At 44.2% G+C, this 24,781-nt stretch overlaps 2 protein-coding genes across 3 annotated transcripts; one reads left to right on the top strand and one right to left on the bottom strand.

The window, feature by feature from the left end:
* Positions 1-268: 268 nt before the first annotated feature.
* On the top strand, positions 269-6,316 carry spg7 (SPG7 matrix AAA peptidase subunit, paraplegin). Of its 2 annotated transcripts, XM_035758027.2 has the most exons (18): positions 269-704; positions 797-1,028; positions 1,184-1,286; positions 1,397-1,489; positions 1,612-1,853; positions 2,250-2,389; positions 2,554-2,656; positions 2,745-2,870; positions 2,961-3,123; positions 3,239-3,412; positions 3,631-3,755; positions 3,846-3,948; positions 4,313-4,423; positions 4,539-4,654; positions 4,810-4,966; positions 5,046-5,209; positions 5,327-5,404; positions 5,556-6,316. In XM_035758027.2, exons 2-18 carry the CDS (start codon positions 813-815, stop codon positions 5,769-5,771), a joined length of 2,430 nt encoding a protein of 809 aa, XP_035613920.1. In that variant the 5' UTR covers positions 269-704; positions 797-812; the 3' UTR covers positions 5,772-6,316. The 2 variants fall into 2 exon arrangements, with proteins under 2 accessions (XP_035613920.1, XP_035613919.1); XM_035758026.2 differs by having other exon boundaries at positions 270-1,028.
* On the bottom strand, positions 6,167-24,747 carry cdh15 (cadherin 15, type 1, M-cadherin (myotubule)). Its single transcript, XM_035758028.2, has 14 exons — positions 24,508-24,747; positions 11,956-12,120; positions 11,357-11,512; positions 10,837-10,981; positions 10,546-10,727; positions 10,247-10,375; positions 9,873-10,058; positions 9,391-9,635; positions 9,139-9,281; positions 8,808-9,041; positions 8,491-8,730; positions 8,227-8,372; positions 7,927-8,121; positions 6,167-7,810 (listed from the first exon to the last, which is right to left on the bottom strand). Exons 1-14 carry the CDS (start codon positions 24,574-24,576, stop codon positions 7,610-7,612), a joined length of 2,436 nt encoding a protein of 811 aa, XP_035613921.1. The 5' UTR covers positions 24,577-24,747; the 3' UTR covers positions 6,167-7,609.
* Positions 24,748-24,781: the final 34 nt, after the last annotated feature.

Raw genomic sequence — 24,781 nt, 5'->3', positions numbered from 1 at the left:
GAACGTGTTTCCTGGATGTGAAAATCCTGCGCAGGTAGAATGCTCATGAAGCAACATCGTGACGTAATCCGACAAGGGTCAAAGGGCCGTTCAGTACTGAATATTCTCTTTTATGTACTGTAGCAACTGTAACTGTGAGCAACCGGAAAAGGTCCTAGTCTAACAGTTTATTGACAATAAATTATATATTTTCCGCAAATTGAAAGTTATGTCTATATCAGCGTGAACATAGAATCAAATCAAATATATAGATACTCTTTGGTCAAGGGACACGTGTCTCTTGGGGTTAAAGTTCGGGGTTCAGCAAACACTTTTTAAGTGCGTCAGGATATGTATGTGCTTATTTGCTCTCGTGGTCAGCTTAACAAGGGATTTCACCTATTTAATTCACTGACCTTGCTTCAATTATACAAATTCCTTACCAAAACAGAATGATGGGCACATCTACATTTCAGAGCATATCAAAGGATTTGTGAACGAAATCTTGTCGTTTAAGATACATAGACAGTTGTACATGTACTGAGGACTGGTCGTTGTAAGGAGTGAAATGTCTTTAATGTAGCATACCATCTTTATTATTCATGTCATGTTGAATAACAACAGCTAACGATGTAGTTCGCTTTTTATATAACAAAATACCGCGCTGACCACTGCTGCAATCTCAAGGTCGAAGCCTATTGTCATTACTGACGTTTGCTAGCCAGGTAGTGAATGCACTGTTAATGGTGACCATGCCAGTTTTATTAGCTAGCCAGCTGTACTGTATTTGTATCTAACCTGTGCGAATGTTCGGTAGTCTAGCAGGCAAGGAAATGGCAGCTCTGCGACGTGCCAGTTCTTGTAGAAAGTACAAGACTATAATATGGACCGTATCGGGACGCAACAACTGTCAATTTGTCAACAAGCGTCCAAACAACGATGGCGTGAAACTGCAGCAATCGACATGTATGAACTGTAAAATATTATCATGCTCACTTCGTCCATTTGTGACTCAACCACATAATGGCCTCAACCCTGGGATCATTCAGGTTAGTTGCCTGTCTTTGTTTCCACCATGACAATAGCTGACTGTCATTCAAATCACCATGGTCACGCCACTCCTCTGTTATGTACTTAGCTCCTGTAACTGTGAGCAACAGGAAACGGTCCTGGTCTAATATTATGCTACCACTTCTTTCTCCAGCAACTGCTACACAGACCCATGAGTCCCAGATTGACTGCAATAAGTAAGCTAATGACCAAGAACCGCTTGTTCAAAAACCCTGTTGACCTGTGGAATATTTTAGGTAAGCAGTCACCCCCCCCCCCACACACACACACACACACACACACACACTAATTTGAAGATGATCTAATATTTCCCAGTCTGACACTGACTCGTACCCTATCATTGCAGGTTCCACAAATTATTTCAGCACATCTCAGTCTAAACAACAAGATCAAAAGAACAGTGATGGACCCAAGGGGAAAAATCCAGAGGAAGATGAAGGTCAGTAAGAAACCTCAACACAGCTTTGCATTCAGGCTACAGTTCTTTATACTAACTATCTTGTGCCATGAATACACAGGTGAGATGTTAGCTGCACCTCTTAATTCCCCATTGTCTTTCAGAGGAGAAGAAGCGACGGGAGCAAGAGGATCAGATGTACAGGGAACGTCTGCGCACTCTCTTCATCATCGCCCTGGTCATGAGCCTCCTCAACTCCATCAATACCAGTGGGGGAAACATCTCCTGGAATGACTTTGTCAATGAGATGCTGGCCAAGGGTGAGGTGTCTCGTGTGCAGGTGGTCCCTGAGAGCGACATCGTGGAAATCTACCTCCACCCTGGAGCAGTCATCTTCGGAAGGCCTGTACGTTCCTTTTCCTCATTCTAGAATCTGGACACTGATGTACAGTAATACTACAAAGCAGAAACTGGCTAACTCCTTGAGAACTTGCCCAAATATTCAGTTATTTTTTTAGAAAGATGAGCTTGGTCTAATTGATTCAACAAATGAAAATGCATATCTAAATTTAGCTTTTTAATGAACCAGAAAATCAATAGTTATTTTGGGTTGCTTATAAATGTTAGCTGGCTAACTCATTGATCCTACTTTGTAGTATACCCCTCAGCTTTTAGTGTTGATACATTCCATCCCCACTTATGTTGTGATGGCCATGTCACCTATTTATAAGTACAGGAATCTAGATGATGTTCAGTGAAATATGCCCCCCTTCACACGCTTCCTCTGTCCATCTGTGTGCAGAGGCTGGCTCTGATGTACCGTATGCAGGTGGCCAACATTGACAAATTTGAGGAGAAGCTCAGAGCTGCAGAAGAGGAGCTGAACATTGACGCCAAGGACAGGATCCCAGTCTCCTACAAGCGCACTGGCTTCTTTGGAAAGTGAGTACCTGACTCTCAACCAACAGCTGTATCTGTGATGTGATCATGCAAGAATGAATATCACATGGATGCCATGGTTAGGTAATATGATTATACCTCAATAACATGTAATATGTGTTTCCATGACATTGGTACAATATTGCTTTTTTCTCTTTCTGTCACAGTGCGCTTTATGCCCTTGGAATGGCTGCCATTGGGGTGGCAATCCTGTGGTATATTTTCCGCCTGGCTGGCATGGGTGGAAAAGAGGGCGGCTTCAGTGCATTTGTAAGTAGGGGCTGTTGAACTGTTTTCCCTTTACTAGTCTTAGCCATTTTGTTGTGTTTCTCATGCTCGTCTGTGATGTGCTCAACAGAACCAGCTGAAAATGGCCAAGTTCACTATTGTGAATGGCAAGTCTGGGAAGGGTGTGAGTTTCAAAGATGTGGCGGGCATGCACGAGGCAAAGATGGAGGTGAAGGAGTTTGTTGACTATTTGAAGGTAAGAGGGCAAATGTAAAGGGGTGATTTGTGTGACAGTTATTACCAATGTCAACAGGTGTCTTGCTGACTTCCTGATTTCTCTTGGCAGTGCCCAGACAGGTACCTCAACCTGGGGGCCAAAGTCCCTAAGGGCTCCCTGCTGCTGGGGCCCCCAGGCTGTGGAAAGACTCTGCTGGCCAAAGCTGTGGCCACAGAGGCACAGGTGCCCTTCCTGGCCATGGCAGGCTCTGAGTTTGTGGAAGTCATTGGGGGTAAGATTTGCACTGTTTACAATCAGAAGTCTTATCCGTTAAGTTGTCCAAAGAAGACTGCAAGGTGGACAGCAAGTCAAAGCAATAATAAAGTATATTTTGTCTGTAAGTGCAGGACTTGGTGCTGCCAGGGTGAGGAGTCTGTTCAAAGAGGCGCGTGCCCGAGCCCCCTGCATCGTCTACATAGATGAGATTGATGCTGTGGGAAAGAAGCGCTCCAATAACATGTCTGGCTTCTCGAACACCGAGGAAGAGCAGACCCTCAATCAACTGCTGGTGGAGATGGACGGTGAGGAGGGGGTTTGTTTTGAGTTAACCGAGATTAGGGTTACACAAATAATAGCTTTCCGCTACTTCGTCACGGTTATCAATCTCTTTATCATAACTGACATGTGAAGGTTTTAAGTATTTTTGGGGGGAACATAATACATGTATCTCATGTCTTTTTTTTGCTATTCAGCAACATTGTTTGCACTTATATACTGTTCATTACCGTTCTCCCAATAGGAATGGGCACTACTGACCATGTGATAGTCCTGGCCTCAACAAACCGGGCGGACATTTTGGACAATGCTCTCATGAGACCAGGGAGACTGGACAGGCACATATTTATCGACTTCCCCACTCTGCAGGTACAGTGCCCTGTCCTCTGAAAGTATCTTAACCTGAAGATCTCCAATGTATTAAGTGTGCATGAGCTGTATACTTCTTGTGCATTTCAGGAGAGGAAGGAGATCTACGAGCAGCACCTGAAGATACTCAAGCTCACCCACCCAGCCAGCAGCTATTCCCTGCGTCTGGCAGAGCTCACCCCAGGGTTCAGTGGTATGTACACACATGGCTGAAGTTACTCAGTGGTTCGAGCCCTGAATGCTTATTTGGCTGACAGCCATAGTATATCAGACTGTATACCACAGGTATGACAAAACCCTTCATGTTGGTAACCAATTTGTAACAGCAATAAGGCACCTTGGGGGTTTGTGATATATGGCCAATATTCCACGGCTAAGGGCGGTGTCCAGGCCCTTAGCCGTGGTATATTGGGCATATACCACACCTCAGGCCTTATTGCTTAAATAGCACCCCTCTAAAACAACTGTATATTCACCTTGTATGCTGTCACTGAACATAGGCTCACAGTTTTTAGAATACACTTATTTACTAACAGGATTGTGTATTACTCTCTCAGGGGCAGACATTGCCAATATCTGTAATGAAGCAGCCCTGCACGCTGCCAGGGAAGGCTACAAGTCCATCGACACCTTCAACTTTGAGTACGCTGTGGAGAGAGTCCTAGCCGGTATGAGGTCATTACGATGTCTATGAATGTCTGCCACCGTGGAACTCACTTGCCAAATTTCTTGTGGTAGAGATTGATTTCTGGTCCCTTATTGACTTTCTCCGTTTGTATCCAGGAAGTGTGAAGAAAAGTAAGATCCTGTCCAAAGAGGAGCAGAGGATTGTAGCGTTCCATGAGTCTGGCCATGCCCTGGTTGGATGGCTGTTAGAGCACACAGAGGCACTCATGAAGGTGACACCACCTCCATAGCTGTATATCCACTAATGTCAGTCTTTGATCAATGCGATATTGTTGAATACTATGGAGAAATGAACAGGACCAAAAACATAGTAGATGGCAATATATTTTACAATGGTCATATATTTGCTGGTTGTCTTGTTTGCCAGGTGTCCATTGCCCCCAGGACCAACGCTGCCCTCGGCTTTGCCCAGATCCTACCCAGAGACCAGTACCTGTTCTCCAAAGAACAGCTGTTTGAGAGGATGTGTATGGCTCTAGGAGGAAGAGCCTCGGAGGCCATCACCTTCAACAAGGTCACCACAGGTAGGCTGTCTGACCATTCATCACAACATACACACACCTATAGCATTCAGTGTGTGAGACATGTTGGTCTGTGCACTAGGTGCCCAGGATGACCTGCGGAAGGTGACTCGTGTGGCCTACTCCATGGTGAAGCAGTATGGCATGTCCTCCAGTGTGGGTCAGGTGTCCTTCCCTGAGACCGAGGAGCAGGGAGCTGTCGGACGCAGGCCCTTCAGCCAGGGCCTCCAGCAGCAGATGGACCACGTAAGTCTGCACCCGCGAAACATTACGAGTAGAAGATTCCCCTGTTGTAAGTTTACCTGTAGTTCTGTTCATTGGAGATAACCTTGTGAAGGATGGCTTGTATTTTGGTTCTTGCAGGAAGCGAAGCTGTTGATAGCACGTGCCTACAGACAGACCGAGAAACTGCTTCTGGATAACAGAGACAAGCTGATAATGGTAAGACCCTCATTCCACACTTGTTAGCCATATTTTTGTGTGACGTGGTGTCTACATAGCTACCATATTTAAACACTCATCATGTATTGTATTCCATTGTCAATCAATTTTGCGTTCACAGTTGGCTAACCGTCTTTCTCTGTATTTTCAGTTGGCCAATGCTCTTCTGGAGCGGGAAGTGGTGAACTATGAGGATATCGAGGCTCTGCTGGGACCCCCTCCCCACGGGCCCAAGAAGATGATCGCCCCTCAAAGCTGGATCGAAGCAGAGAAGGACAAGCAGGACACAGGGGAGGATGATGAGCCACGCCCACCTCCTCGTAGGAAGGACGATAATGATGAACATCTGAACCTGAGGCCTGTATGACCCGGTCAGTCTCAACACTCCTCTGCAAAAATCTGTACACACACTCCTCCAGCAATATAATGTAGGAGGACCAGAGCCCCTCTCTGTGAGGTTGCAAGGTTCCAGTACACAAATCACCATAGACAGTTAAGTGCCACCTCGCCTGCTTTTCCTGGTGGATATTCAGTTCAGTTTGTTGATAAATGTCCATTCACTACAGTGAGGTGTAACTAGACTAGGTGTATCTGTTAGTGGTGAGGAACAGTGAACTCATAGACCCTTTTTAGGACCAAGGGTCCTCTTTCACTTCCTTAGAGGGAACATTTGTTGGGCCTTTTTTTAGGTTTTCAGAGTATTTTAACCATACTCTGGGTAAGTGGCACCTGGTCTGGGTCAGCCTTAGCATGGCATAAATGGTGTACCAATAAAGGTTGTTCATTGCTGCAGTGGATATGCAGTTCATTGTATTATGGGCAGAATCCTACCTTGAGTTGTAAAATGGTGATTTGCTCCAAAATCCCTGTGATGCTCAGGGGTGTTTAAATAAAGCTTTATTTCAACTGTCATTGAGTTGCCAGCGCCATCTTGTGTTCTGTTTACCAAACTTGAATATGACTTCAAGAAAATGTCCTCTATTTTGAGTATTTATAAATGAATAGTAATATGAGAACTGCTTTGAAACATTTTTATGTATTATGTAAAGTATTTATTTATAATTTATACATGTCAATCAAGAAAACAAAAATGTCACGTCCAAACCATTGGTTCTCACAGGAGTTTGAGTATTGCATTATGTTTGAAGGAAAACTGTCCAAGCCGTCTCTCCTCAAATGTCATAGCATTGGTTATTGGCTTCAAATGTTTTAATTGTAGGTGTCAAACTGAAATGGCAGAATTATCAAAGTGTATAGACCTCCCAAGTGGAGTTTGTTTTAGGAGTTGAGGATTGGTGTAATATTGTTAGGGGAAAACTAAATTAAGAAATGGAAAATATATGTACAAAATATTTATAAAAAAGAAACGTAACACTAGCATTTAGAAAATCAATGTTTTCATATGGTAGAGGTCACATACAGTATTTTAAAAGTTAATACCAGATGTGGGTACAATTCCACAGATGTTCTGTTTCCCTTTATAGCATGCTTAGCCCTTTTTGCCATCAATGTTTAAGTACATGGTCAACCTTTCTCTACATTCCTCTCACATAAAGCTTTCTACAAAACACAAACCAAAAAATGATTAGAGAAACCTCCAAGACGACACACCTGACTGGTAAGGCCACTGTGGTTTTAAGTGACTCTATGGACTGACTGACTGGAGGACTACAGTGCATATTTCTCTTCTCTCATTGGTATGCTCTACCATGTCTTTCTTTCCCTCCCTTCGCCATTCACACGTATACCACTCAGCACAAGGTGAACCATTCATATGTTGCAGAATGCTGTGTGGTTGTCTCATCAAGCCAGTCAGAAAGTTGCCGAACTGGGAGGAGAATATCAACATTACCCATGATAGTCCTGAAAATGACAATGGTGACCTTTTACAGTTGCAAAGAGAGGGATTGGAGGAGGACAATATGTAGTGTCAAAAGAGCCTAAAGAATTGAGCTAATGCACTGCCGGAGACAATTGGAAAAATAAAGGAATAGGAACACAGAGATCCACTCTAAACTTCTGCCAATCAGTCAAAATCCTACCATGTCCTACACTGAGGATGATCTCAAGTTCTAGCTACAAGAAGAAGAGGGAGGATGTATGATGAAGAATAGGGAGTTGGGTGGAGTTTAGGAGAAAATAGATGGCATCTGAGGATAAAGCTATGGTAAATGTACTGGTAGCTAAATAACCAGGCAGTCTCCTTTAGCGTGGGTCGTACATGTTGGCCAGTTTCTTAAAGCGTGGTCCCCAGTCATTGAGGTAGTCATAGTCCTGGTCGCCGTCTGAGCTGGCTGAGGCGATGGAGCTCAGGCTGCCTGCCAGGGAGCCATCACCCTCGTAGTCATAGATCAGAGCTGTGTCGTAGGGAGGGATGTTGGGGTCATGGTCTGCTGCCTCCAGGCCCTGTGGAGACACAAATAGGCAAGAAATACATTTGTTTCTCTCTGGGGATTTGGACCGTTCTTATTTCAACGGACTAAAACAATAGGCCAGGGCCATGATGGAATCCTCTCTCTCACATCATTGATGAAGTCCTCAATGTCAGTGGGGTCCGCTGGGGGTTTCCGTGGATACGAGGGGGAGGGCAGGTTGTCTGGGTAGTCTTTCCTGAGTGGCTGCTTTCCCCTGGGGATGCCAGAGACGGGAGGGTAGTAGGATATTGGGAGTGGTCCCACATCTGTTGGGTTCCTCAGTAGGTCAATGTTGAAGGCATTCTAGTGAGAGTAAAGGATGAGGAATATGAAGTGTCTATAGGACAAGAGAGGCGATGTCACCAGATAACTTGGTTCTGCCAGCTGTAACGTGTTATAATGTCTGACCTCATCCTCCTCTCCACCACCCTGCTCGTCATAGTTCAGGACATTGTCACGGATGTCTTCGTCTGAATCCCCCACCAACAACCCTTCTCCTTTCTTCATATGATGCCGTCTGCAGTTACCCACGGCTACAGCCAGGAGTAGCAACACTGAGAACACAGAGACCCATCTCACTGCACAGAAACATTTGGGGAAATGTGTGTGTTCATGTAGCGATGTGCTTTGTTCAGGTGTTGTGAGGGTTTACATGAGGTATGTATAGCTTACACAGCAGGAGTGCGATGCTGGCCATGATGACCAGTAAGGCGATGAAGCTGACACCAACTCGTGTTCCGAATATGGCAGCAGCTTCGGTCTTACATTCACTGTCTTTCCCACACGGACACACAGTCACATTGACCTGAGCATATGCACTGAGACTTGGGGTGCCAGAGTCAGTCACCAACACAGTGACAGCATATTCCCCTGTCTCCAGCTCTACCAGGGGTCGCAGCACTGCATGAGTCTCTGGAGAGAGAGAGAGTTGGAATGAGAAGACATAACATATGTCTTGGACGATAAGGAGTATCTAATTCTGTCCTTACCATTGACCTGTATGATGGTCCAGTTGGCAGACACATTAATGTCTTGCAGGTGGAAGGTGAAGGGTTCTGCATGAGGGGGCAGGTCCTCATCCACAGCAGTCAGGAACAGACCAGATGTCTTCCGGCCTGACTCGCTGCACACCGTCCCCATCAGGGGGAACAGCTGAGGGAGGAAGTCATTGGTCTCCCACAACGTGATCACCAGAGACGCTGTGGTCGAGATTCCACCAGCATCTAGGAGGAAAGGACGTCATTATTCACTGTCACTTCCTGCTTGACCTCATGTCTCCAGTTACGTGAGGTGAAGCAGTGGCTAACTCGGGATACTCACCTGTGTCTGTGACTCTGATGACAGCATTGTAAATGTTGTTCTTGACGTGAGGGGAGCGGACATTGAACGGTTTCCTGGCTGTGATTTCTCCAGTCTCGTGATTGATTATAAGCCATCCCTCAGGATCCCTGAGTATGTCATACCTGATTGAATTGACAGCAATGTTTTAATTTCCTTAAAGACAGAGAACGTATATTCTTATATATTCAGTGTAAACACAAATGAAAGAGTTCTCCAGTGCACCAATCTTACTTGAGTCTTGCATTATCGGGATCGTAGGCGATGTTACTGGCCAGCACGGTGCCAGGGTCCACAGACTCAGGAACCAAGATCTCTATGGGGTCTTTAATAAAGCGTGGGGCCTCGTTCTCATTCACCACGGTCACCACCACTGTGGCACTGCTTACAGGGTTCTTGGGGGCCTTGATGCTGAGAGGGTTCACATTCTCCACTGTCAGAGTCAGAGTATACAGCTCTTGGGACTCGTAGTCCAGAGCCTGCAATAACAAACAAAAAAGCAGAGGTTTTGAAAGACAACTTGGATAGTTAGTCACCACTAGATGGGGTAACAGTGTCATGTATCAAGGACTGGCTCTGACTGTGTGTGAACACATGCTCTATACTCTATATAGGCTTTATATAAACTGGATTAACTGATTGTCATGTTTGTCATTCTAACATGGAGCCAGAATGTCCCCCACACATTCCCTCCCGTCCGATGGAGAATAACTTACCTTCACCACTGACAGAATACCCTCGTTGGTCACAGGGTCTGTGCGAATGGCAAAGTTCCTAGAGGGGTTGCCCTTGGCGATGGTGTATTTTGTCTCCCAGTTTCCTGTCCCTGGCTCATCATTGTCTGTGGCGTTGACCCAGCCAATCACAAAGTCTATTTTGTTCTCCACAGCTGACATAGTGTACTGTATTCAGGAAACAGAGACACAACGCAGTTGTGTTGTGTTTACTTTATATAAACACATGTGAATGTGCATGTCTATATTTTGAAGCTGGCCTGAATGATGTGTCCATATCGTTTATATCATCTGATAAAAGGCAATTGATGGAAGAGAGCTAACAGTTTCCTGAGAGATTAAACAGTTAAACTCACCTGGTCTGGGGAGAATCGTGGGGGGTTGTTGTTGATGTCAGTCACATGTATGACTGCATTCGCAAGACTGGTTAACCCCATGCCTGACATGTCAGCAACCTGCAGTGTCAACCTAAAACCTTTAACCACCTGTAAGGAATGCACAGACGTTCACAGTCATTTATGGCACATACAGCATATTATTTTACGTGAATTAGTTTTTCCTTTCAAACACCTTTCAAAATATTGTGCTTCTGTTGAACCAGAAAGGGCATGACCTAAATAATGGGTCAATGAAAAGACAAAGGAAGAGCCCCTACCTCCCAGTCTAGACCCACGTCTCGTGTGTAAATGGCCCCTGTCTCGTTGTTGATGCCAAACATGGTCTTGTTGATGCGGAGAAGCGGGATGCTCTCCTGGCCAATGATGGAGTAGCTCAGGATAGCGTTGTCTGTGGTTGGGTCGTCAGCATCAGTCGCAGTCACAGACATCACAGATGTGCCTGTTAAAACAACAACAATCACTCTCTCAGTTCACTACCCAATCAGTTGGCATTTTGTGTATCGACTGCATGTACATCCACAGCGTGTGTAGGTGATGCATCTGTTTACCTGGTACGGAGAATTCATAAACGGATCCAGCAAACTCTTTCTGGGAGAAGTTGGGCCGGTTATCATTTTGATCCAGCACTACGATCTCAATGGTGGAGGGATTCTCCAGTCTCTCTCCACTGGGCGACAGGGCAAAGGCTTTCAGCTGCCGAGAACAGAAACAGGACATTACTCTTATGTTTCTCCACATCCTCTTTTCATTCAGAGTGTTTGCTGTTCTTACACAATTCTCAGCTTATTGACTGTGATTGATTTGCGTCTATATTCAGCTGCTCATGTAGACCTGCGAAGAAAACAACCCACTACAGTAACATGCTTCCCTTCTCACTCAACCAAGACAGTCAATTTAACAAAATCGCATTGGTAGACGTTCAGTTGAAAAACATTGGATGACATGCTATTATGTCATGTGACATTCCTTGTTACCCAAACACAAGAAGGGTTCTGACTGACCTGCAGTGACATAGTATAATTTATGGGTCAAAGGCAATAGTGCTAATGTCTCTCCTGTGAGTTATACCGTGAAGCTTCTGTATTTCTCTCTGTCCAGGGGAATCATGCTCCTGATCCAGCCTGTTTTATCGTCTATCTCAAACAGGTTCTTAGGGTCCTGGTCAACCCCTGGTCCTTCCAGCTTGTAGATCACTTCTCCAGTGAAAATCTTGTCTGATTTGATCTGGAGAAACAAACAACACAGGAGGATGGCTGGGTGAGAATCTCATTGGAAGAGTGAGAGGAGAGTGAACTGAACAGAACAGCACATAGAGTACCAGGTGTGAATGTGGTCACTGATGGGAACAGGGAGGGAGAGCAACAGCAGTGGTTGGTTAGTGGTTGTAGAGGTCAGAGAGGCCAGCGTGGCTCTTTCATGCTCAGTTTAAATGGCTGTCTGTCTGGACAATAGCCATGTTCACTTTAGTCTGAGAGCAGTAGGTTGTCTTGATCACACGTGACTGATCTTACATACCATGTTTGGTAAGATCAATTTCACTGGACCAAAAAGTGTCAGTGTTACCCTAACATTTACGTTGTAGTCACTTAGCCAACACTCTCATCAGTTAATGTGTACAATATAGAGGCCCCTAACATCAGTATAGATGAGATGACGTGATTCAGTACCTGGACCAGGTTTTCAGGGACTTGCTTGCTGTTCTCCAGTACCCTGATTGGAGGGATGATCCAGTCCCTCTTCACCCTGCTCAGACCCCCACTGCTCCTCTGTCTCCATGGATACAGGGCCGCTGGGTTCAGGTCCTCCCTGCCCGCTTGGCCACTGCTCCCGACCTGGGGGCAACAGAATGGGATTCATTTTAAGAGACCATTTAGATGCTCTGAGTGAGGGCCATACATTTCTGGGTGAATGAAGTCGTTTAAATCATGATTCACATTCTTCATGTCAAAGGAGTACAGAACCCAAATACATTTGTATATTTTTGGTAGTCGTGTTGTGGCTACTAATATCAGTTGGTGAGGGATGCCGCAGCTGGCCTCTCTCTGCGGCCTGGTGGTGGTTGAATGGTGCCCCCCCCCCTACCCCGTCCCTAAAGTGGGTGAGGGGGTGGAGAGGCATGGGTTCAGGTTTCACACACTACATCTCCAGCGCTTAATTTGTAAATTGGGAGGTGCTGGAAACAAAAAGTGACCCCGAGAGGGAGGGGGGGTGCTCTGAAGTACCAGAACATATGAAAATAAATCACAATTGTAATAAAGAAATGGTGCTTGCATAAGTTGCACACATGGGGACATGTATTTTATAGCCTAGCGTCCAGGGAAAAATTTAGATTACTGGAGACTTTACCTCAAAAATTATCTAAATGACAGGCTACTTTTACAATGACAGACACAATCTGAGATCAATAAAAAAAAAACATTGTCTTGAATCCCTCAATAGCCAAGGTGTGTGGAGACATACACTGAGTATACCAAACATTAGGAACACATCCCACAGGGATGCTGGCCCATGTTGACTGCAATGCTTTCCACAGTTGTGTCAAGTTGTCTGGATGTCCTTTGGGTGGTGCACCATTTTTGATACACACGGGAAACTGTTGTGTGAAAAACCCAGCAGTGTTGCAGTTCTTGACACAAACCGGTTTCTCCTAGCACCTACTATCCAGCCTGGTCTCGTAGACTAAGTAAATGTAAATCCTGGACGCTCAAATTAGTATGATGTCTTACGTTTGGCAGATCGTTACTTAAGGCAAAAACAAAAGTAGGGTGGTTGGAACAACCTTAGCATTTTAGCTAATTAGCAACTTTTCAACTACTTACTACTTTTTATCTACTTTACAACTACTTAGCATGTTAGCTAACCCTTCCCCTAACCTTAACACTTTTAGTTATCCCTAACCCTAACATTAACCTAACTCCTAAACCTAACCCTAACATTAACCCCTAACCCTAACCCCTAGCCAATCTAATGTTAGTCAGCAAGCTAACATTGGCCACCAAGCTAGAATTTGTATATCATTATATCATATGTTTTGCAAATTCGTAGCATATACAGTTGAAGTTGGAAATGTACATACACTCAGTTTTTCACAATTGCTGACATTTAGTCCTAGTAAAAAATGTCCTGTCTTAGGTCAGTTAGGATCACCACTTTATTTTAAGAACGTGAAATGTCAGAGTGATTTATTTCAGCTTTTATTTCATTCATCACATTCCCAGTTGGTCAGAAGGTTACATACACTCAATTAGTATTTGGTAGCATTGACTTTAAATTGTTTAACTTGGGTCAAACGTTTCGGGTAGCCTTCCACAAGCTTCCCACAATAAGTTGGGTGAATTTTGGCCCATTCCTCCTGACAGAGGAGTGCACCAGTCCCTCCTGCAGCAAAACATCCCCACAACATGATGCTGCCACCCCCGTGCTTCACGGTTGGGATGGTGTTCTTCGGCTTGCAAGCCTCTCCCTTTTTCCTCCAAACATATCGATGGTCATTATTGCCAAACAGTTCTATTTTTGTTTCATCAGACCAGAGGACATTTCTCCAAAAAAGTACGAGCTTTGTCCCTATGTGCAGTTGCAAACCATAGTCTGGCTTTTTTATGGCTGTTTTGGAGCAGTGGCTTCTACCTTGCTGAGCGACCTTTCAGGTTATGTCGATATAGCACTCGTTTTACTGTGGATATAGATACTTTTGTACCTGTTTCCTCCAGCATCTTCACAAGGTCTTTTGCTATTGTTCTGGAATTTATTTGCACTTTTCGCACCAAAGTACGTTCATCTCTAGGAGACAGAACGCGTCTCCTTCCTGAGCGGTATGGTGTCTGCGTGGTCCCATGGTGTTTATACTTGCGTACTATTATTTGTGCAGATGAACGTGGTACCTTCAGGCGTTTGGAAATTGCTCCCAAGGTTGAACCAGACTTGTGAAGGTCTACATTTGTTTTCCTGAGGTCTTGGCTGATTTATTTTGATTTTCCCATGATGTCAAGCAAAGAGGCACTGAGTTTGAAGGTAGGCCTTGAAATACGTCCACAGGTACACCTCCAATTGACTCAAATGATGTCAATTAGCCTATCAGAAGCTTCTAAAGACATGACATCATTTTCTGGAATTTTTCAAGCTGTTTAAAGGCACAGTCAACTTAGTGTATGTAAACTTCTGACACACTGGAATTGTGATACAGAGAATTATAAGTGAAATAATCTGTCTGTAAACAATTGTTGGAAAAATTTATTGTGTCATGCACAAAGTAGATGTCCTAACTGACTTGCCAAAACTATAGTTTGTTGACACGAAAGGTGTGGAGTGGTTGAAAAACAAGATTTAATTAATGACTCTAACCTAAGTGTACGTAAACTTCCAACTTCAACTGTAGTATGTTTTGCAAATTCGTAACATATTGTACGTTTTTAAAATTCGTAACATATAATATGAATTATATTTCATAACATGTCTACGAAATAGGTGATGGACATCCACAAGTGAATACATACCATACGAAACGTAATATACCATACTAAATGGAGTATCTCGGATTCACGTACAGAATAATACGAAATGGTCTTAGACCAGGTTGTACTACCATGCCCCATTCAAAAGCACTTAAATCTGCTATCTTCCCCATTCAGCCTTTGAATGGCACACACACAAGCCATGTCTCAAGGCTTAAAAATCCTTCTTTAACCTCTCTAACCTCTCCCCTTCACCCACACTGATTGGAGTGGATTTATTAAATTATATCAATAAGGGATTCATTCACCTGGATTCACCTGGTCAGTCTATCTCATTGAAAGATCAGGTGTTCTTAATGTTTTGTATACTCAGTGCATATTGTACACTGAACAAAAATATAAACGCAACATGCAGCAATATCAAAGATGATACTGAGTTACAATTCATATAAGGAAATCAGTCAATTTAAATAAATTCATTAGGCCCTAATCTAAGGATTTCACGTCTGAGAATACAGATACAGTATGCATATAGTATCGTGAAAAAGTATTTGTCCCCTTTCTGATTTTCTGTACTTTTGTATATTTTTGATACTGTATGTTATCAGATCTTCAACCAAAACCTAATATTAGATAAAAGGATCCTGAGTTTATAAATAACCCCAAAAATATGATACTTATTTTATTTATTTAATTAACAGCTATGCAACACTCAATTCCCTGTGTGAAAAAGTAATTGCCCCCTTACACTAAATAACTGGTTGTGCCACCTTTTAGCTGCAATCTCTGCAGCCAAACGCTTCCTGTAGTTGTTGATCAGTCTCTCACATCGCTGTGGTGGACATTTTGCCCACTCTTCCATGCAGAACTGCTTTAACTAAGCGACAGGGTTTTCAAGCATATACTGCTTGTTTCAAGTCCTGCCACAACATCTCAATTGGGATTAGGTCTGGACTTTTGACTAGGCCATTCCTAAACCGTAAAGTTGTTGCTTTTTAGCCATTTTCATGTAGAATTGATTGTATTTTGGATCGTTGTCTTCCTGTATGACCCAGCTGCGCTTCAGCTTCAGCTCACAACTGGATGGCCTAACATTCTCCGATAGAATTATCTGATACAGAGCAGAATTCATGGTTCATGGTTATTCATGGTTCCTTCTATTAAGACAAGTCGTCCAGGTCCTGAGGCAGCAAAGCATCCCCAAACCATCACACTACCACCACCATGCTGACCACTGGTATGAGGTTCTTACTGTGGAATGCAGTGTTTGGTTTTCACCAGACATAATGGGACCCATCTCATCCAAAAAGTTGACTCAAGTTTCCCAAAAAGCACCTGGAAGCACCTGGATGATCATCAAGACTCTTGGAAGAATGTTCTATGGTCCGATGAGTTAAAAGTATAACATTTTGGACGACATGGGTCCCATCATGCCTGCCAAAAAACAATTACTCTCGTGTTCATTCTCATTCTCTATCACGCACGCTCTGCCTTTATCTCAAGCACACACTCAGAAACACTCACACCAGCTGTCACCTATGGATTTAGTTCCCGTGATTTCCCACCCTCTCTCTTTCTCACACTTACAGACTCCCCTTTATGTTCAACTTTGCACCTGACTAGGGGTTGGGGGTCACCTTACGAATCCGCTCTGATGACAGAATTCCTCACACACATATTCAAACACACATTCCTTTAAGACACCACCTGTCATCACTCTTCAGAAGAAATATCTCAGCATTTAGTGGTAACAACAGGATCACGGTCATTGGCAGTATTGTCTATATAAAAATAATCATAAACAATCATAAAGTCTGTAGTAACGACGTGTAATAACATGTTAACACAACTAAACAGAATATGGAACATTGACCATAGCCCATTCCTCACGTGACTCTTTCCATACATAAAGACACTGATATGCGGATTACATTATTAGATTGAATCACTATTGTATATTGGGACATGGTGGCCCTTCCCTGTCCCTTAGGCCTGGAGATATGACACACTGGCACCTTGTTACGCTGCTGTAGCGTACAGTCTGAGGAGAATATCAACTATGTGCAGGCTGAGTTAGGAGCAGACTAATCTTAGAGTGCTCTATATTCCTGACCCCGACCCTAAGCCACTGGTGTAGTCCTCCCTACGCTCATACAGAGATGTTTACACTCACATACCAGTCTAGACAGCAAATCCTTCTCACCTTCCACTACCGCTCTGATCACAGATCAGAGATCAAGCTACGGCCAGTCAGAGGCCAAAGGCCCTGTTCAATCAAAATCTGTAACTGGATGATGCGGTTAAGACTGAAACTACATTCCTGTTGAATTCCTGATTCAACCGCTCTACTCGGCAACTTGTGAATTCAAACAGGTTTTTTGGTGTTGTGGGGTTACTGGTTTTGATTGAATACAACAACAGCTCGGGAAGAATAACTCAAGTAAAATAATGGCATATACTATCAGAATTAGAGAAATAGATGTTGAGGTCTAGCCTTGTGAACTAAAACTGAACACTGTGCTCCTGTTTAGTTTTGTGAGATCAGGTTGTTGAATGGGGCTAGAGGTCTAATTTGGAAAGAGCCTGCTACATTCTGAAGAGAATCAGTAAACAGACACAGTTAAAATCATTGTGTTGATCTCCTGTGGTCTCAACTCCATCTGGGTGGCAAACAAAACCAGGAGGGCTCTGTAATGTCTTCATCTCTTTTCCAGTTCAGCAGTGACTGAGCTACACCTAGGAGTCATCTTACCAATTAGCACCAGTCACCTCTGTCAGCTAGGGTGAAGGACAGCAGGCCTCCTCTTTCTTCTCACCAACATTAACTGTTTTAGGGACTTTTTCCCAGATACTTTTACACCTTGGCCTCTCACCCCGTGGCCAGAAGTTGCCTGGTGTCTCTTGGGGGTCAACACCCCCGTTAATACAGTGAGGTGTACTGCGCTCTGAAGTAGGTAGGTAGGACTGTGCTCTGAAGTAAGTGGGTGGGACTGTGCTCTGAAGTGGGTAGGTAGGACTGCGCTCTGAAGTAAGTAGGTAGGACTGCGCTCTGAAGTAAGTAGGACTGCGCTCTGAAGTAAGTAGGTAGGACTGCGCTCTAAAGTAGGTAGGTAGGACTGCGCTCTGAAGTAGGTAGATAGGACTGCGCTCTGAAGTAGGTAGGTAGGACTACGCTCTGAAGTAGGTAGATAGGACTGCGCTCTGAAGTAGGTAGGTAGGACTGCGCTCTGAAGTAAGTAGGTAGGGTAAGGAATATTTTTCTATGAGTCTGCTGTTGACATAAAGTGTCTCGCGGTACCAAACCAGATCATACTTTATACACAACCTTTCAATTGTTTATTTGTGTTGATTTGCAGACTGGTTAATGACGCGGCCAAGAGGAGGGAATAAGCTGGCAAACGTATTGGGGAAGTTAAAGTATCAGAACAGATGTGTTATTGCGGTCAGCGTTGCTGATATCAAGGTCAACACCAAGCTTGATATACAACTATGCAGAGTATCTCAATAAATTGTATTTCAAAATCACTGTGTATTTCACAATCAAAACATCCACGATCTTATTCGCGGTGTGTGATAACGTTTACTGTCAAAAGGTTTTCCACGTATTAAGCGGTTGCTGTGACTAAAATACTGCTCAGACTGACCCCACACTGAGGAGCGGAAGCGAGACTGTCATGGGTAGTGCCAGCAGCAAGGACCCTTGGCAACTCTCTCAGTTGTCTCTAAAAATAGCTTTGAAAGTGTGCCAATCTCTCATTTAGATCCTGCATTTTGTGAATGAAACTTAGCTGCTAAGAGACCAACATCTGTCCCATGGAGTGGACAATTATTTACTGAAGCTTGGTAGATAGAACATTATGCCGTTGTCTACTATAGTATCCAAGGATGAAATTATTCAAATTCATGCTGTTGAGTCAAGGATGCTCAGTCAGGAGAGGAATTTCAAATGATAAACAACAACAAAAAACAAGTGCCTTGAAAATGAGAGAGAGATAAAAAAGTTACACACACACACACACACCCATGGGTATGACATGGTGGGGGAGCATGACTGATACCCTTCCCTTATATCTTCAGAGCTGTTACAAGCTTGCACCAACTGTATGAGGTATGTCATGAGAGTAGTAACTCTGTTTGAAATATGTGTATTTGTGGTTTACAGTAGTAGCTGCTGTGTGATAAAACAACTATTTTTGCTTAATTCACTCCATTTACCGCAGCTGGTCATAGGGTCGTAGTCAGTGCAAGAGACACAGATATTTACCGTCACTCATACATATCTAGACAGAAACATAAGGCTTTTAGAATTACAGCATGCTCTCGCTAGAGTTCCAATTCTATGTCTGCTTTGTTACGGATTTGAACAGTAAGTCATAACTTTAGAGACTTGCCTCTCAAAAATATAATATAAAATAGACCACTGAGTCAGCCATGTGCTAGCTGAGTGAAGGTACAGTCTGTGTATGTGAACTGGCCAGAGTGCCACAGTATGAGCAGGAGGGGAAGAGGGAGAGAATGCAGGCAGCATGCCTGACAATCCCTCTTGTCATGGGGTGGAGGGTCAGACAGGTGCCCCTGTTCCCCTCATGTTCCCCCTCCGTCACTGTTCCAAAGGCTCATTCATTGTCTTGTAATGAGCAGCTATCTACCTCGCTTCCCAACCCCTCAGCTATGGCTTCTTGGGCCTCCTATGTTTGGGGGTACGAGCCAGGGTTTCACAAAAGCAGATGTCTGAGCTTCATGAATGCTGACCTAGTGGGGACGACGAGAGTTACTTAGGACTCCGCTCCCAGAGTGTGGGAGTGAAAATAGCACTTGTTAATTTGGAGTGGAATTTTATTAAAACCTGAGGGAGGTTGTACCAGGACCAAAACCACTTCCTCAGCTCATGGTGTCACCTTTATTTCTTTCTCCCAGCTCTGGCTCAGGAGTCTTCCCACCACCACCTTTACCACCACCACCCTCACCACCACTCCTACCACCACCACAACCATCCCTACCACCACGACCACCCTTACCACCATCCACCCCTACCACCACCACCTCCACCACTACCCCTTCTTCGCTCCAGGGTCAGTCCTCTTTCAGCGGGTCATGATAGAAGTCCAAGGAGAGACCATTACCGTGCCCATTAACACTGCTGTTTTTGTTCCGTCGGCCTTGTCTGCCACTGCCATTCCCTTATCTCATTCGAAAGAAAATGCATTACCTTTTGTGTCAGAGAGAAAACATCCTTTGATGCAAGGCATCAGGTGCTCTGAATGAGATGGGATAACAAGTGTCCCATTTCACAAATGTATTTTCCTGTTCCTTTCCATGTAATGTTTGTCACATCTGTTGTGAATGGAACATGAACATAAAGACTAAATGGAACCTGTTTTCTAACAACATGAAGAGAGAGACCCTATCCTTTGAAGGGTCACTAATTGGTCAATGACTCAGCTGGTGAAAATGGAGGTAACACCAAAGCCTGTTACAACACTGTCTCTTTCCTAATTTGTCTTTCCTTCATCTTCGTGTCCTTTCTCCTCACCTCACATTGGAGGGGAAGATCCAAGGCCTCTCCACTCAGATCTTTGAGAAAGAGGTGAGGAGAGTGGATGCCAGCAATCAAGGAAATATGAATTGGGAAAGAGCCATTGGGAAAGATAATCTCTGGTAACAGTGCACTGGCATGGTGGTTTTAATGTTGTGTCTGCCCCTGTAGTGGAGGCCCTTCCTGTTTCTGAAACCCAAGTCTGTGTAAAACAGAAAGCACCCACACAGACAGAACAGGCCTGTGATTCAGACACTGAGCAGCTGTACTGAGTGATTTCTTCCAATGAGCATGAACTCAGCACCGGCTGCTGCTTTATGGACGGATTTGTCCCTGATTTCATGGTTTAGGGAGTGGCCGACTCCTCTTTCCGCTGCGGGGATTACTGAGCAGGACAAATGGCATCAAGTACGCATCTGGGAACAGCTGCTGGCCAACATGACCGTCTCTATGAACAGAGCCCATGCTCTGTAGGCAACACAACCCTCTTTCATTCCAAGGGATATTCTCAAAAACAACACAGCCTTTCTCCCATTGGGGTAGGTGTTTGTGAAATCTCGCCAGCCACTTTCCACTCACTGGGTTGTAACACCTCAAACTCACATAGGTTAAACTTACACACAGAGCTAAAATAGTTATCTGATGTGCTGTATGTAACCTGAGTAACTAGGATCCTCAGGTATGAAGGATCTTGTTCTGTGGTTTTAGGTCTCTCACATCGGTCCACTCACAGATAGATTACTGAAATAGATTACATAATTCTATCCTCCCGATTCCTGCTTACAAGCAAAAATTAAAACAGGAAGCACCAGTGACTCTGTCAATAAAAAAGTGGTCAGATAAAGCAGATACTAAGCTACAGGACTGTTTTGCTAGCACAGACTGGAATATGTTCAGGGATTCTTCCGATGGCATTGAGGAGTACACCACATCAGTCATTGGCTTCATCAATAAGTGCATCGAAGACATTGTCCCCACAGTGACCGTACGTACATACCCCAACCAGAAGTCATGGATTACAGGCTACATCCACACTGAGCTAAAGGCTAGAGCTGCAGCTTTCAAGGAGCAGGACTTTAACCCGGAAGCTTATAAGAAATCCCGCTATGCCCTCCGACGATCCATCAGCAAATAAAACTGAAACATGCATGAGAGCACCAGCTGTTCTGGACGACAGTGTGATCACTCTCTCCGCAGCCAATGTGAGTAATACCTTTAAACAGGTCAACATTTACAAGGCCGCAGGGTCAGACTGATTACCAGGACGTGTACTGCGAGCATGCACTGACCAACTGGCAAGTGTCTTCACTGACATTTTCAACCTCTCCCTGTCCAAGTCTGTAATACCAACATGTTTTAAGCAGACCACCATAGTCCCTGTGCCCAAGAACACTAAAGTAACCTGCCTAAACAACTACCGACCCATAGCACTCACGTCTGTAGCCATGAAGTGCTTTGAAAGGCTGGTCATGGCGCACATCAACACCATTATTCCATAGACCCTAGACCCACTCCATTTTGCATACCGCCCTAACAGATCCACAGATGATGTAATCTCTATTGCACTCCACACTGCCCATTCCTATCTGTACAAAAGGAACACCTATGTGAGAATGCTATTCACTGACTACAGCTCAGCGTTCAACACCATAGTGCCCTCAAAGCTCATTAACAAGCTGGGGACCCTGGGACTAAACACCTCCCTCTACAACTGGATCCTGGACTTCCTGACTGGCCGCCCCCAGGTGGTAAGGGTAGGTAACAACACATCTGCCACGCTGATCCTCAACACAGGGGCCCCTCAGGGGTGCGTGCTCAGTCCCCTCTTATACTCCCTGTTCACTCATGACTACATGGCCAGGCACGACTCCAACACCATCATTAAGTTTGCCGATGACACAACAGTGGTAGGCCTGATCAACGACGAGACAGCCTATAAGGAGGAGGTCAGAGACCTGGCCATGTGGTGCCAGGACAACAACCTCTCCCTCAACATGATCAAGACAAAGGAGATGATTGTGGACTACAGGAAAAGGAGGACCGAGCACACCCCCATTCTCATCGATGGGGCTGTAGTGGAGCAGGTTGAGAGCTTCAAGTTCCTTGGTGTCCAACAAACTAACATGGTCAAAGCACACCAAGACAGTTGTGAAGAGGGCACGACAAAACCTATTCCCCCTCACGAGACTTGAGATTTGGCATGGGTCGTCAGATCCTCAAAAGGTTCTACAGCAGCACCATCGAGAGCACTGATTGCATCACTGCCTGGTATGGCAACTGCTCAGCCTCCGATGCAAGGCACTACAGAGGGTAGTGCGTACAGCCCAGTACATCACTGGGGCCAAGTTTCCTGCCATCCAGGACCTCTATACCAGGCGGTGTCAAAGGAAGGCCCTAAAAATGCTCAAAGTCTACAGCCGCTGTAGTCATAGACTTTTCTCTCTGCTACCGCACGGCAAGCAGTACCGGTGTGCCAAGTCTAGGTCCAAGAGGCTTCTAAACAGCTTCTATCCCCAAGCCATAAGACTCCTGAACATCTAATCAAATGGCTACCTAGACTATTTTCATTGCGCACCCCCTCATTTACACTGCTGCTACTCTCTGTTATGCATAGTCACTTTAATAACTCTACCTACATGTACATATTATCTCAATTACCTCGACTAACCATACTGACTCTGTACCGGTACCCCCTGTACATAGTCTCATTATTGTTATTGTACTGCTGCTCTTTAATTACTTGTTCCTTTAATTTCTTATTCGTATTTTTTAAACTGCATTGTTGGTTAGGTGCTTGTAAGTGAGCATTTCACTATTGTATTTGACGCATGTGACTAATTAAATGTGATTTGAAGTGTATGGGACCAGCCGGCTTGGGTAGCAGTGGGCATCCAAATCATATGTATGTATGGGCCTTCAAGTGTAGAGTGGGCATTGGGCTATATTCTATTGTCTATGGTCCCGGTGTTCATGTTCTTTGGTATGTGTTTGTATTTAAAGTGTATTACTTTCAGATTACACGTTTTGTGATGCAAGCTAAGCCCCATAGGTTGCGTCATCACATACCTGTTCCTCTAAATCACAGTAAGACACATGGCCGAGGGCTGGCGGCAAACTGTGACTGACTGGCATTCCCCGCGGCTGTGTCAATGATCTATTATGACCATCTTCTACAGCTGATGTCGTTTACCATGTGGTTCTCGAATTGGATACACTAATAAAGAAAATGTGACTCAGATAGTTGCCCTTACCCATTTTTTAGAACTATGTCATTATAAAAATATACAGTAGGCAACACACTTTGCCATCATCAATTCAAAGCCATTGCTTTAAAAAAAATGAAATCTTGCTATCCATACTTTTGGAAATGAATTAGCTGCAAACCTGCAACATCCATAATGATTTCAGGCCATTCCACAGAAGAGGTTACTGAGGGCCAGTTGTCTAAGTCTCCAACCTGGGTTCCATTACATGTATAAACAGCCCTAGTGACTGAATGAGTTTTGAAGTTATGTTAGTAAAATGTCTGTTTACAATGTCATCCATTATGTGTCTTATAATGGTGTTGATGACAAGCCTGCTAACAGTCGAGCCCCGATTTCCGCCTGATGTATAAAACATCAGCATTCGTTGGTCATTTACAAGAGTATTCATCATCTGATCTACAACGGTTCTGAAATGTTTAGATTAGCCAATAGCCACGTTCACCTCTTCACATGATGTTTATCACTTGCATTGATGAAAATCAGTTTGTTATGTTAAACATAGCATATTTCATCAATTCAAACATAAACCATAGATTGACTAAATAAACAGCTAAAAGTGTGTCCCACCACAGCTAACCCCTAACTCCTGCACTGTGGAAATATAGAACAAACACAGCTAAAACGACTTAAATCACATTTAAACTGCTTTAAATAACACATATACATCAAAGTAAAAGTCTTGACAAGCATACTGTGAGAAAATATCAAATGTATCCCTTTGTAGCTCAGTTGGTAGAGCATGGCGCTTGTCACGCCACTGCAGTGGGTTCGATTCCCAGGACCAGCCATATGTCAAATGTATGCACGGATGACTGTAAGTCGCTTTGGATAAAATTGTCTTCTAAATGGCATATATATTATAGCCTGAAGTTGAAATGGTTCCAATTCTGTGTGATTTAAGAAAGTGTAGGGCATGAAGTCTATAGAGTGGCACCACAGTACTCAAAGTAGTATGATATTTCCTACCTGACCAAGGCCAGCCACCAGCACACACAGCACTGCCAACCCCCTTGATGCCATCTCCTGTGCCAGCATGTGATCTTCTCAACAAACTCCAACACGTACTGTACCCAATGACCACGGTGGATCCTCTTTCTCAAACCAGTTTTAAGAGAAGCTCAGGGTTCCTGACAGTACTGGGCAATGGAACCAAATGTCTCAAATCCAAACCCCCTGTGTGTCTCTCTCCCTCTCTTTCTCTGGGCAGTGAGTGCAGAGGCGATTGAGTGACAGCACATGT

This window comes from Oncorhynchus keta, chromosome 14 (genome assembly GCF_023373465.1).
Source record: "Oncorhynchus keta strain PuntledgeMale-10-30-2019 chromosome 14, Oket_V2, whole genome shotgun sequence".
NCBI lineage: Eukaryota > Metazoa > Chordata > Actinopteri > Salmoniformes > Salmonidae > Oncorhynchus > Oncorhynchus keta.
The sequence above is the reverse complement of the archived record's forward strand: the minus strand, read 5'-3'. Positions and strand labels throughout refer to the sequence as shown.

Bases quoted from the DNA above. Each gene is read 5' to 3' on its own strand.
- spg7 (XM_035758026.2), top strand. From the start codon at position 786: ATGTTCGGTAGTCTAGCAGGCAAGGAAATGGCAGCTCTGCGACGTGCC. The intron at 1,287-1,396 runs GTAAGCAGTCAC...CTATCATTGCAG, and splicing joins TGACCTGTGGAATATTTTAG to GTTCCACAAATTATTTCAGC. The intron at 1,854-2,249 runs GTACGTTCCTTT...ATCTGTGTGCAG, and splicing joins CAGTCATCTTCGGAAGGCCT to AGGCTGGCTCTGATGTACCG.
- cdh15 (XM_035758028.2), bottom strand. From the start codon at position 24,576: ATGCTGGCACAGGAGATGGCATCAAGGGGGTTGGCAGTGCTGTGTGTG. The intron at 8,373-8,490 runs GTAAGCTATACA...CTGTGTTCTCAG, and splicing joins CAGCATCGCACTCCTGCTGT to TGTTGCTACTCCTGGCTGTA. The intron at 7,811-7,926 runs GTGAGAGAGAGG...GTGTCTCCACAG, and splicing joins TTGAGGACTTCATCAATGAT to GGCCTGGAGGCAGCAGACCA.